At 43.0% G+C, this 14,434-nt stretch overlaps 1 protein-coding gene across 2 annotated transcripts in view; it reads left to right on the top strand.

Moving 5' to 3' along the window:
* The window catches only part of EXOC3L4 (exocyst complex component 3 like 4), an 82,974-nt gene that overhangs the window by 21,276 nt on the left and 47,264 nt on the right, over positions 1-14,434 (top strand). For both annotated transcript variants that reach the window (XM_063439620.1, XM_063439619.1), the window contains exons 3-4: positions 2,379-2,760; positions 3,876-4,533. In XM_063439620.1, coding sequence (XP_063295690.1) covers positions 2,406-2,760; positions 3,876-4,533 — 1,013 coding nt within the window. In that variant the 5' untranslated portion in view covers positions 2,379-2,405. The remainder of the gene's footprint in view (positions 1-2,378; positions 2,761-3,875; positions 4,534-14,434) is intronic.

Genomic DNA, 14,434 nt, shown 5'->3' with positions numbered 1-14,434 from the left:
TTATGAAAACTGCAATATTTACAGTTGCAGGGTTAGGGGTACTGGGAGTAGGCACTCAGACTACTCCAATGGGCCGAAGTGGTCTGGGTGCCTGGAGTGTCCCTTTAAAAATTACAAAACAAAAATCTTAGACCTGGGTTGGAGAATTTTTACAAATCTGCTATTTTAGCCTGACTTTGGCCACTTGGATTTCAATTCATTGCAATTCAGAGTTTAGCAAATAATCCCAACTCTGTAGTAAATTCCCTGAATTAATTATTAAAAGGGCTTATTTAAATACCGGTATGTGTGATGCTGAAATTTGAATTTAATTTCAGCTAGGGAAAGTGAATTCAGTCCTTGATCGACTGACTGCTTCTTCTTGTCTTCCCTCACAAGTCTTCTCCTTGCTCGGTCACAGAGTTTTTGAAGACAACTATTTTTTAGGTAGTATCTGGATGATGTGTTGTACCCTTGATTTCTGGATTATTGATTTAACTCCAGAGCGAACTGGATTTTCCGAACACTTTGAACCAACTTAATGCTACAAGATAAAGCTTGAATTTTACTTAATGGTATCTTGCCTTGACAATTTGACCTATACTTCGAATAACTCCTAAAGCAGTAAGAATAATTACTATAGGGGGGCGGGGCCTGAATGCAGAGCTGAGCAGATGCACAAAAAACACAGCTCCTGCTCTGCACAATCTTTCACTCGGCAAAACGACACAAATAAGCCCAGAAATGCGATCAAATGAGCTACCGACGAAGTTAAACTGAACAGTTTAATACCTCACACGAAGCAATCCAAGCCGGTTTGCCAGGATCCGCATCTGAGGCCTAACATGAACAGCAGCCTGATTGCCGGGAGAGGCGGACGATCTCCCGACGCTGGGTTGGTATCCCATTGCAGCTCTTCTGTTACCCTGCTACCCCGCTGGAGACTCAGATTTACCTACCACAGGGGGAACTGCAGTCCGGCAGCAAATCGCATGAGGCATCTAAGATGGGCGCCAAGCCATGTCCTGAACACACTACTGAAGACCCAGGGCTCCAGCAATGGAGGCAGCGCTTCGAAGCCCGGTTTGACCAACTCTGCAGTGCCTTCTGGACGCGACAACAGCGCAAACCTTCCTCCCAAACCTCGCATGAAAAGCAGGGGCACGCACCAGAGGCTGCACGTCAGATCCACTCCGAGCACGGGATCCATACAGAGGTACGCCCGCTCCGCCGCCCAAACACCCAGAGGGCTCCCCGCAAGCCCCAGGGCTCCAAAACCCAGGTACACGCTGGGCAAGGCACGGCCACATGGCCACCCACAAAGCAACGTTACTCAAAGCTGAAGACAACGGAGAAGCGGCGGAGGGCAACTGGACACGGCCAATACAAGAGCTCCCATTACAGACCTGCCTATGGCCCTCCAGAACAAGCAAAGGTCGCAAGGAGCGACCCAAACGACCACTCCAACAAACGGGACACTCATCAAGCACCAAAACTCCCCAGAGAAGAAAAGAGAGGTACAGCTTACCCCACCGGGAGTCCTGGGAGCTTCCCGAACCGGGGGATTGGCTGAGCCGGAGACACCCTGAAAACGGAGGGCTGAGCATCTAACCTCTGAGTCCCCAATGGACACCATCTTGTTACAATGACATACCGTACCATCATAACTGCCCTGTGTCCCAGCGGCTAATTGGCTACCTAACTAGCGAGCACTATACACACATGAGTATAATGTTTTTTCCCCTTTTTTTGTTATTTAATACATAGCTTGCAGATTATAACCTTATCACTGGGACATCTCATCTCACCTTTTATATATAGGTGGCTTGTTTAGCGACATTCAAACATAAGAGTTGCCATGTTGTCAGCTACACTTATAGCACACGTATAGTGTTAACTTTTAAGAATGTTATCTCTATAGTTCCATAATATCACATACGGTGCCTTCACTTAAGTTAAGAGACGACAACAAAGTCGATAGCAAGGCTGTGTTATTTAATGATGTCTGCCATGCATGATTAAGCACTAACCGATCCAAGCAATAACCATGCAGATTACAATTTTAAGCTATATTATATGTTTATCTTGTTCACTTAACCCAAAAAATGTGCAATGCTTTCAATGGCATAGTGTTGTTTCTTTCTGTGTATCATCTGGTTTGCTTCAGCTATTGTGGCAGAGCAAACTTGCCTGTTAATTATTTGCACGAATAAAATAAAGAATAAAAAAAAAAAAAAAAGAATTACTATATTACGCCTTTTCTCATATTTCTGGATGTAGGTACCAATTTCAGTTTAGGCGCTGTTGTGCCTGTTATCATAGGGCTATTTTTGACTTCATAGTTCTGTTCAAACCGTGATTCCGCATCGTAAATTGATGAATTTCCTCTTGTATTTCAGACCGTCATTAAACACTAGCAATAAGAGATGGAGGACAAAGACTTAAACATTTCACCCTTCTCCAATAACAAGATGTCCAGTCAGATCAGTACCTTGGATTTGCCTGATGATGGAAGCCCTGGTAAAGGACCCTTCCTAAAAAGTTTGAGTTTCAGGTTAAGTAAAAGAAATTTGAAGAAAAAGGACACCCAGGAAGAACCCGGGTCTCCAGAAAAGAAAGAGACGACTGATTTGCAACATGTTATTGGAAACAAGTTAAGAAATAGCTTCCGGTCTAGTAGAAAGAAACTGGATATCAACAGTTCGGATAACAAATGTGACATGTCTGTGAATGGTGAAACTTTAAGGGAAGAACCGCCTCAGGAGAAGGAGATATTGTCAGGTAAGAAGAAATCAACTTATTTGAGTGTGAACTGTCAGTGGTCCGATATTGTTATTTGTTAGGGCACCAGTGAGAGAAAACCTTGACATTCCACCCAACTGTCTCTCTTTTAATGTTGTCCTTCATTCCCAAGCAGGTTAGCCTTCCCTCTATCTGTGCAGGGGTGTAAAAGTCAGACAGGGTGTGCATTTGCGCAACACCCAGAAATTGCAGATACGGCAAGCCCTCTTCTTCTTCTCAGGCGTAGGTTCATCTGTGCCAGGGAGTGGCCAGTCAAAAGTTTCTCTCTGAGAATCTTTGTGGACGAGCCATGCATATGTGTATTACAGCTCATCGAGTCTTTCCAAGGCAGGCACTTTAAAACTTTAAGTCCCTTTAAAAGAATTTTTGTAGCCCAAAATCTGCCTTCGATTTACATCTTTATTACTTTCTCAACCTCTATGAGAAGACTTCATATCAAGGTCAGAATGGCTTTAGCCCCTGCACGTGGTTACAAATATCAGTCGGAATAACATATTAATATTACTTTTGGTATTTATATAGCTCAACTCATTCTGCAGGGCTTTACAATATTATGAAAGGGGGGGAAATTTAACAATAAATTACACAATTACAAAATGTTAGAGGAACAAAAGGTAGATGAGGACCAGTCTAGAGGAACATACATGGAGGGCACTGGGTAAAATGGCTGAATCTGACGCATTATTCTAAGCTTGTATATAGACTGAAATGTCAAACTGTATGGAATATAAAGTGTTTGTGTGCTTTCGTTGTTTTGCCCTGGCACATTGTGTAATTTATAACTTTTCTGAAGTCATGGGAAATTTTTATTTATTTTAATTCTTTATTTTTGGTCATCCTAATTAACAGATGATATACAGTCAAGACATTTGACATACAGAGTCTATACTTCATAAGTTACATGTGACTATGGGTTAAGAGACGATGCAATATCTGTGAGCATAGACGTTTAGACAACTGTATTGTCGATTGTGCTATACAGGCTCGTTGTTTCTGTCAGGCCAATTGTAGTCTAGCTAAGCAGATGGAATTTATATTATTAAAAAAATAAAATTGGCTATCAACCGTAAGAAAAACAATTTTTATCCTTTTAGTTATGGAAATAAACGAAATAATCACTCAAAATCAACTTGAAAGGGCATTTGGAAGCATACAAGTAATGGAGGATAATCTCTTGAAAGAATATAAAAAGGGCATTTACAAGAGCAACGAATCAGAATATAAACGAAAAGCCAAAGATGTGGACATGTTGTATGACAAGCTCTTTAAACAAGTGAAATCCATTGTGAAAAACTCTCTTGTGCAAGAAGATCAAATGGATGAACATATGGTGAGATCGGTGGTCCATATTATTGATGAAGAATCTAAGAAAAATAGAAAGCTATCAGTAGAAGAAGCCAAATTAGTGAGTCCTTCTCTTGGAATACCAAGAAAATGGAAGACACTCTGGAAAGGTGTCATAAAAGAGAATGCAATGGAAAGAATCAGTTCTGTGCCTATGGCATCAACAACCGAGCGACGGTGGCTTGCTGACCATCTAGAGTTACTCAACAAAAACATTGTTCAAGACTTATTAAAAGTGAAGAATTCTTTGAAGCCACTTTATCCAGATGAGTATGATGTGTTTGGAACTTACGTCCGGAGCTTCCATGACAGTCTGTCATCCCACATCACAGGGGAAATATTATCTAAATCTCTGACGTTCAGCCAGATGCACGGATTGCTTGATTGGGTTCTAAACATATACATAAGGTAAGTCACTATTTTGAATTTCTTATAATTCTCCAAAACCCGGGCATGATGTGAGAAGTTAATGTAAAAACACAGAAATGCTATTTTTTTTTCCTTTGACATTTTTTATTGAAGTTTTTCAGGGGTACAGAAGAGAAAAGGGGAATAGGGAAGCAGTGGTAAACAATTTACGTATCTCATACATCTTGGCTTGATAACATTCCACACAGATATTTAAGTACAGCATATCAACATGTAATCTTGTGTTACAGTAGGTGGTTCCGCCGATTTGTATTACCCAGTACCTTAAGGGGCTCATGTATGACCCTACAGGGTGTCCAGTCGTCTGGGCACGGTTGTGGTAAAGGGTCTAAAGTCTTAATGTCTCGTGTACCACTAGGAAAGGTAAACTTGGAATGACTTATGGGCAGGAGGAAAAATAAAAAAAGGGGGGAGTGGAAAAGAGGGGGGGTAGGGTTTCCCAGGTTTCAACTGCTGGTGGTTGCCTTTGCAGGGCTGTTAGTCCTTCGCGCACGTTTGTTGTGAGCTGCGTTTTAACCATCCTTATTCGCAGTTCCCATATTTATTCACATTTGAATGATAGTTTACAATCATATGTTTGGAGGGGCACAGCTGTCGATCCGTAGGTATTTGCTACTATCGTCTCATTCGGAGGGTATATCCTTATTCTCCATGTATAATTGCCAGGCTTCCCAGGCCTGTGGCCAAGCTTTTTTAGGAGTACCTGATCGTCTGGCTGCTAATTCGTAGCATTTGGTTGTGTCTATTGTCCGTATGCATTCCGATATTTTAGGTGGGATGGTCGATTTCCAGTGTCTACTGATGACTGTTAGTGCAGCCAGAAGTATATGGTAGATTAAGTATTTTTGCCTGCCTAGCAACCCTTTGGGAAGAAGCTGGAGGAGGTACGTTTCTGGTTTACGGGGTAGTAGTATTTTTGCGCTGTCTTGTATAATGTTAGCTATAGTATCCCAATATGGCGTTAATGAGGGACAGTTCCACCAGATATGGAGCACTGTGCCTTTGTGTTGTTGGCATCTCCAGCATAGATCGGAGGCCTGCGGATATGTGTTTTTTAGGCGTGTGGGTACTAGATACCACCTATATAAAATTTTTCGGGATAGTTCCATATGGGATATACATTTAGATAGCGAGTGATGTGCGAGGAGGATCTCTTTCCATTGTTGCTCGCTGAGAGCATACCCGAATTCCCTCTCCCACGCTCCAATGAATGAGAGTCTTGCATGGTCTTTTGGGGGATGCATCGTTTGATATAATTCAGATATCAGTCTTTTGGGGGTTGAGAGACGTGAGCATATTCTTTCTACCATCGTCAGCTGTGACCCCTGTACATTATGAGTTCCTGTCAGAGTTTGCTTGCGGAGCCATGATTGCAACTGCATGTAGGGGAAGGAAGCCGCCGGGGGCAGATTGTATGAGGTTGTTAAGTCTGTGAGATGTCTAAGTGTATGCTCCCGGAGCAGCTGGTGTAGATGTATTACTCCATGCCGGTGCCACATGGCATAATTGAAGTTTGGTATCATATAGTGCAGTGCTTTTATAGGCATGGCAGGCGATATTTTGCCCACCCAGCCCATTGTGCGGCGGTATTTGTCCCATATGGACAGAGTAAGGGCTGTGGTCGGGAGCAATTTGGTCATGGTCGGTCTGTTGTGTTGAGGGAGCCATGCTAGTATACTGATGGGTATGTTATCAGAATGGTGCGCCTCCAGTGTCATCCACTGGGTTGGGTGGTCTCTGTTGCAAGCTGCTAATAAGGGGCTTAAGATGGCTGCTTTGTAGTAGCTGTCTAGATTGGGTACTCCCATTCCCCCTTGTTTACGTGGCATGTATAGTGTGCTTTTCGCCACTCGCGCTTTTTGTTTGTTCCATATAAAATTCAATAGTATCTGTTGAGCCTCGTGTAAAAACTTGGGTGGTAATTTTATGGGTAACGTCCTAAATAAATATTGCAATTTGGGCACAACAATCATTTTGAGTGCAGCAATTCTCCCTGACCAAGACATGTATTTGCTCTTCCAGCTTAGCAATGCATTTTTTATTTCAGTCAATTGTTTCTGATAGTTTGTTTTGTAAAGGTTTGCTAAGTTTGGGGTAATGTTTATTCCTAGGAACTTTAAATGGTCATTGCGACAATCATATTTGAAAGAGGTGCGCAGTCTCTCCAAGTCCTCCGCTGGGATATTTATACCCATTGCCTGGGTTTTGCTTATATTAAGTTTGTAATAGGAACATTTGCTATATTGAGTTAGCGTATGGTGGAAGTTGGGTAAGGATATGTGTGGTTGCTCTAAAGTTAGGAGGATGTCATCTGCAAAAAGCATGAGTTTATGTTCCTCGCCGCGTCTAGTGATGCCATGAATGTTGGGGTTGTCTCTAATGAGTTGTGTGAGGGGTTCCAGGGAAAGGATGTAAAGGAGGGGCGACAATGGGCAACCCTGTCGCGACCCATTGGTGATGTGGAATTGTTTGGAGCCAAATCCCCCATTGGTAACCTTCGCCGTTGGCCTGGAATATAAGGCTCCTACCAGCCTTAGGAAAGTGTCCGGAAAGCCATACTTGATCAGAACAGCTTGGAGGAAGGGCCAGTGCAACCTGTCAAAAGCTTTTTCAGCATCAAGTGACAGCATGATGCACTGAGCCCCACCCCTGCGCCGCCCCTGAAGTAGGTTCAAGACCTTTCGGGTTCCGTCTGCTCCCTGCCTGCCACTGACGAATCCTACCAGGTCTTCATGAATTAGGGTTGGGATGATGTTCGTTAGTCTATTGGAAAAAATCTTAGCCAACAATTTGATGCCTGTGTTAAGCAAGGAAATTGGCCTTAGGTTTTGACATTTGGTGGGGGGTTTTCCTGGCTTTGGCAGCGTAGCTACATGTGCCGTCAGCATTTCTTGGGGCATTTGGCCCGTCGTGAGCATGTGATTAAAGGTTTTTTCTAGATATGGGGTGAGGGTTGTCGCCATTGTTTTGTAATAGTTGTTTGTGAATCCGTCGGGTCCCGGTGATTTGCCATGGGGAAGTGAGTGTATAGCGTGTTGTATTTCCTCTTGTGTGACTGGGTTTTGTAATATAGATGATTGTTGTTCTGTCAATGTTGGCAGCGAGGACATTTGTAGGAAATTTTGAATTTCCTGAGGCGTGGGTTGGTGTAGATTAGGGTCGTCTTTGAGATTGTATAGTGTGTGGTAATAGTCTGCCATGGTATCATTAATATCCTGTGGGTTATGAATTTTAGCACCTTGGGTCGTGAGCAGGAATGGGATTTTAGCATTAGACTGTTTTTGACGCAACAGGGCCGCTAGATGTTTGCCTGCTTTATTGCCTTGCGAGTACGATGTTTATTTCAACTTGTGTAATATGTGTGCAGTTTTGGAGATTGCTATGTTGTTAATACTTGTCGTGGTGTCTTGGATTTTCTTTGCGAGTTGTGGGGAGGGGTTTGCTATATTTGCCGCTGTTGTGTCTCTCAATGTGCGCAGCAAATGTAAGTGGTCCCGTTGCGCCTTCTTATTTAGATAGGAGGCCCTACTGATGAGAAGCCCTCTGATGACCGCATTATGGGCTTGCCACACGGTGGTCGGTTGAACATCCGGCGTATCGTTTATTTGAAAATACGCTGATAGGGCTTCCATTAGTGTTCTGGAGAATGCCTGGTCATTTAAAAGTGAGTAATTTAACCGCCACGGTGGCCTTCCTCTGTGTTGGTATTCCTCAGTCAGCCCTACTACGGTTGGGGCATGGTCTGACCATGTGATATCTCTAATCTCGCTGTTTGTCATTCTATGGCGTAACGTGCATTATTGTACCTGGGATCGGGAGTTTCAGGAAGGATGAGGGGGAGGGAGGATGAAAAATAAAGTATATACAGTTGGACCCAAACTTGGGTCAAGGCATTGTGGCATTGTGCCACGGGGGGAAGGACGCTGAAGCGGCGTCTCTGAATGTGTGGCCGTTGGGCTCTCTTGCTTACCCAATGGTTATGTCTCCACAGATCTATAGTATACATATTGATTTTTGTGCTGGCTGGTGTGTACTAGGGGAGGGTGAACCTGTCTCACGCGAAGGTTCAGTGGGGCATTTTGAAGTTTATCACTCTGCTCTTCGGCACAATTTTCACCACCGCCATGTTGATGTTCGCGATGTGGTGCTATTGCGCGGTTTGCATATTAAAGCTTGTGGGAGCGTATTGTAACACCGGTTGTGATGTGGAGTGGCAGAGTTACCTTGGGCAGGGCATGTTAGTTATGGCACCATGTGCGCGTGTGATGTCACAGGTTTATCACATTTTTGGGCCATATTTATATAACATTCTATCATTTCCCTATGAAAGAGAGCGTTCATACTAAGTGTCCTAACAAAATAAGTGCCCGATGAACAGTCTTTTAGGGCACAGCTATTCCATATTAAGCATTCAGGTAAATTACATGCATCGTTTTACACACGTTGGTCTGGTTATCAATACAATCATTATATGCCTTTTGCCTCTTTGGACTGCCCTCCTGGTGCATGCCTAACAGTAATACATACAATGGTTGGGTGGACGTCAGAAGCACCCCAGGTTGCCGATCCCCTCCCTATCTGTACTATATAGGCCCCCCTTGTTACTCGGTATTCAGCTTAATCATTACTTATGAAGACCCCTCACCCGCCAACATTTAGTAAAGCATGCATATTGTAATTTAGTTATGTTAGAAATAAATTGCTTAATAAAAGCAGTTAACCTCATAAGAACTTAACTAATAACTTATGAACAAAATTTAGGGATATATAATATCATCTCACGTGTCCCTGGTAGTGGCCTTAACGGCCTAGTCCTCCGGATAGTTTATGGAGACTTGGTTCGCGCTGGGACTTGGCGCCATTCTGGTATCAGGCGCTCGGCTGGGCTTGCTTGTGTCGTAGGGGAGTTTGATGGGAGCCCCCATTCTTTCAGTAGTCGGGTACCTTCATCCGGCGTGTGGGCCAGTTTGAGCTCGCCGTTCTTGGTGATTAGAAGTTTGGTGGGATATCCCCAGCGGTACCTGATCCCAGCGCGACGCAGCTCCTCTGTCACCGGGTGGAATTCTCTCCTGCGTCTGAGGGTCGCCGCGGACAGGTCAGCTAGAATCTTGATCGTTGTGTAGGTCGCAGGCGGTTCTGTACGGCTTCTACTGGCGCGCATCACCGCCTCTTTTATATGGTAGTAATGTGCCCTCAACAGGACGTCTCGTGGGACAGAGTCAGGTAGGTTTCGTGGTTTAGGCACTCTGTGTATTCGGTCAATTAAGAACATATCTGTGGGTATGTCCGGATCATACGCCCGCAACAGGCCCTGTACATAGGCTTGCAGGTCATTCAGCATGATGCTCTCTGGAACGCCTCGTAGCCTTGATAAGGGAATCTTTTAAGCAAACAAAGAAGTTTGAATGACTATCTGTTCCTGTCCAAATTAGAGATGTTTAAATTGCGTATACGCAGAAGTAAATTCACACTGACACACGGAGTTCAGGTTAAAAGCACTTCAGGAAATTTATTAGCATCTGAACAAAGCAGGCTTGCAAGTCCTTTTTAAAGATAAAATTACATCATTGTAAAATCAAGATAAAAAGTGAGGAAACATTGTCAATTGGCTAAGAGAAGAAGTGGTTAGTTAAATGCCCTCCCTGTTGGGTGTTACGTCTTACATCATAACTGACGTCATAAAGTTCTCCTCCAGATTTCAGCGCCATCTTGCTAGCACGAGGAGTTCTTTCGATGGGAGGGGGCATTTTGGCAGCTATCCATAAAGAGTAGCTGGTACCTTTAGTCTTTCAAGGTTAGTATCCTCAGTATTCTCAAGGCCTCTTTGGCAATTATACACTCTATCAATACTATCTGCTACAGTGTGTTCTTTGAATCAGAAGATTCTAGCATTTTCTGCTGACATGCTGTTTCTATGAACAAAGGAATTGTGTAAAGTTTAAACTACGAGGCATGAGAGCTGAATATGAGAATATAGTATTAAAAGGGGCCCAGTAAGGATTATATAGTTTATAAGGGGCCCAATACTGGATATAAGTTATAAGGGGTTAATAATTCTACAACAGCCTGATGTTGTTTCTCCGCGAGCGGTCTTCAGCATCTGCCATACGTGCTTCCATCGTTTCTATTTTGTGTTCTAGCCTCGTTACGTGGTCGGCCATATCATTATGCGCAGTTGCATACTCGCTTAGTTTAGTTTCCACATGCGTGGTTCTGTTGCCAATGTCCTGGACTTCCTTGCGGAGTTGTCCTATAGAGGATTGCCAGGTTTGTATGAGTTTGTCTGCCATGGCATTCATCGCTTCATCCAGGTACGCTTTAGTCAGGTTTTCCTGGGTTTCACGAGATGAGCCTGTAGTTAGGAGGTTTCCCGCCGTTTGGCCGTCGGCGCCATCTTGGATCGAGCCGCGCTCGGTTTCGGGACAATTCACGTTTTTGTTGGCGAAAAAAATCAATTTTTCAGCCTTCTGTGTGCTCTTCTTCCCTTTTGGGTTCGCCATCCTGTGTTTTGTGGGGATTTCCAGAGCTCTGGGAGACGATGTCGTCGGATTCTGAGAGCCCGGGTGCTGGAGCAATTTCCTAAGCTGCCAGGTTGCTCGGCGGTCGGCCACGCGCCCCCCCCCCCCCCCCCCCCCAGTAATGCTATTTTAATGCATTAAAGGGAAAATTCTCTAACCACAGAATTTCCAGTCTAATCATGGACTCTCAAATTTCAAATTAATTCAGTAGACCTAGACCTGCACTGTGTTTACTATCTGCTAAATTGAGAAATATTACTAGTTGAAACAAATGAATCTCTCAACATGTCTGACAATCCAGAACAAATCTTAATCTATTTCTCTAAAACATAAAGAATATGCTTGCTTCATCATGTTGCGAAAAGCTCAATGAAGATATGTTATCAAGGCTACTAATTGGATAGAAAAGGAGTCATCGTCCTCCCTCCTCACCCAATATTAAACAGGTGGCAAGGCATAAAAAATGCCCACGCATGTGCTCTGAGCTGGCGAAATGGTCCAATCACTTTTTTTTTGAGAGGCTTGTGATTGGACCATTGTGATTGGAGGAGGGTGCAAAAGACCTTGTCCTTTTGACTCTGCTTGTTCTCTGACTATCCTGTTTTGGATATTGTTATTGTGATTTTCTGGCTTCCTTTGATCTTGGCTTATTCTGATGTTCCTTTCATTTATAGTCCTATTTTTCTGGCCATTCCAAGGACCGGTATAGGTACGTACGTATTTTTTCTTTTCTTTGGTTTTTACTATATATTGGGGCTGATGTGTGTTGTAGTCCTTGCTGCTTAAGCGCAGGACTTCTCTTTTTGTATTTGTATTTGTATTTACTTTGCATCACACAGCCTGGTTACAATGCTGCTATCCATCCCATGTGTTCCCTATTAAGGGTTAATAAGTATAGGGGTGTATATAAAAAATACCCCTTTCTGTCTCATTAGAGATATCTTTGCCAGAAGCTCAAGGAAGCAGGCTGAAGGGTCAGTGTTAGGACCCGCTTAGGGGGGTCTGCCTTGATGTTGGCAGGCGGGCATTCCTCCAATGGCCATTGGAGCAACTAAATGACCTCCATTTGTCTAAATATACATAGGGATTAAGGAGAAAGCGCAGGTAACGTTTTTCTTTTCTACGTACGTATAGGGACTTCTCGGTCTCTATTCTGGTGGGTTTACGTTCTGCGTGTTGGGTTAGTACGTGACACAACTGAAACCCCATTAATTACCATACAGGGGCATTGACAATAACATAGCATTCCAGTATGAATTTTGCAGCAAATATACACACAAATAATCATTTCTTTTTCATGGTAGGCTGATGTCATATCCCAGAAATACTCATCACTTACATACTTCCCAGTTTGATACAATAGTCTTTTTCTTGTAAGTAATATCAGAGAAGAATTGTTACCTACAATATCTGAACAGTGCATAAAGTCTATTGTCAAAATTCACAAGTTGAGTAGCTGTTTGCATTGATTGAGGAAACAAATACCATTGGTCTAAATAGGGAATAAAATGAGTAAAATAAATCATGAAAATATAAATATGTATTTACCAGAAATCACACAGAATAAACTTTGGGCTCTCACTGAACTGGAAACTGCAGAGAATTAATATTCTTTATCAAAACGTTGCATTTCCTTTATTAATGATATTCCATTCCTAGTTAAGTGAACAAATTCTTCTTTTATTCTTAATTAATATTCTTCCACTTGCAGATGTATTGCTGGTCCCAATTGTACTACAATGTCCACTTATTAGCCCTCGTTCAGGATCTTATAATTGCCTCCACCATCCCAAGGAACCCACTGTACTGAAATAATAAACTCCTATACATTCAATAACCACAGATAGAATATGTTGCTCAATTATAAAAATATTTCTAATTATTATTTAGAATGCGCCAACAAATTCTGCAGCACTTTACATTAGGAAAACTAACAGACGTATTTGCAACAGGTTGAGTTGGACGCACAGGAACAGAGGGGTGTTGAGGGCCCTGCTCAAACAAGCTTACATTCTAGAGGGAGTGGGTTGGAGTGACACAGGACGTTATGGCAGGATGTACTTCGTGAATGCTAAAATTAGGTTTCTAGACTAGTTTACAGTGAAGGGCTAGTGTTTTGGTTGACACAGTTGAAGGAGAGGAAGCACGGTGTGTTACCAAGGTGCAATTAACTTTTTAATTGACATGCTTCCCTAAAGAAATGTATTTTCTTTATAATCTTTTGAAGAAACGGAGGCTAGGTGAGAGTCTAGAAGCGGGGAAGGGAGTTCTATAGGAACGGCGCAGCCCTGGAGACGTTTTCAAGGTGGGCATAGAGGTGCGAGTATGAATAGAGGATAGATGCAGGTCTTTGGCCGTGTGTAGGGGACTGAAAGGGACATACTTATGCATCAGTGAGGATAAGTAGGTAGGAGCAGTGTTATGTAGAGATTTGTAAGCAAGTGCCAGATTTCTTTAATTGAGCCCTAAATCTTAAGGGAAGCCTATGTGTAAGGACTGACAAGAAATGGGAGGTTCGTTAGGACAGGAAGGTGAGCCTCACTGCATTCATTATAGACTGTAACAGGGCATCCTGGGAACACGTAAGACCACTGAGAAGTAGATTGCAGTAGACAAGGCGAGACAACATGTGGATGCGAGCTATGTTTTCAAATGGAAGCGGCAGGATTTGGCAAGTCACTGGAAGCAACAAAATCAAAAACTAAATACAGATTTTCCTTTTGGAAAATTATAAAGTGATTTGGAATACAGTGGTTGAATGTATATTTATAATTTAGTCAAATTTTACCAGTGTCACTCGGCTACTGGAATAATGACATGAAAAATTAAATCAGGAGATTCAATTTAGCAATTTTATAGTCTTGGGCTCTAATACCGGTTCCAAATCAGTCATATTTAACCAGAATTAGTTCAACCATAAAATGACGCTATGAAACTTAAAGTTAAGATCAACTTAAATACATGATGTAAATCTGCTCCTAAATAACTATATCCACATTGCTCTCCTTTCTTCCACGTGGAATTTAATAGTGCACTTTGTGTTTATAGGCGATGTTACCTAAATAGGGAATAAAATTAGTAAACCAAGATAGCTGGAGAGCTCTATGTCCTCAGGGGTCAAGTCCTGGGTAAAAAAGTGCAGGAACTCACCCCAGATCCACTCCCCGCCCCCTCCCCCCCCAAAAAAAAATTATACGCTTGTATGCAGGGGCTGAGTAAGGGCACGGGGCTGAGGAGAGGGGGACAGGAGCTTAGGAGGGTGGGGGGGGGGGGCATGGGCTGAGGAAGGGGACATGGGCTGAGGTAAGGGATAGGGGCTGAGGAAAGGGACAGGAACTGAGGGGCTGAGGAAAGGGACAGGA

Source organism: Pelobates fuscus, chromosome 13, assembly GCF_036172605.1.
Source record: "Pelobates fuscus isolate aPelFus1 chromosome 13, aPelFus1.pri, whole genome shotgun sequence".
Taxonomy (NCBI): Eukaryota; Metazoa; Chordata; class Amphibia; order Anura; family Pelobatidae; genus Pelobates; species Pelobates fuscus.
Note: the sequence above shows the minus strand (reverse complement) of the source record. Positions and strands in the feature narration are given on the sequence as shown.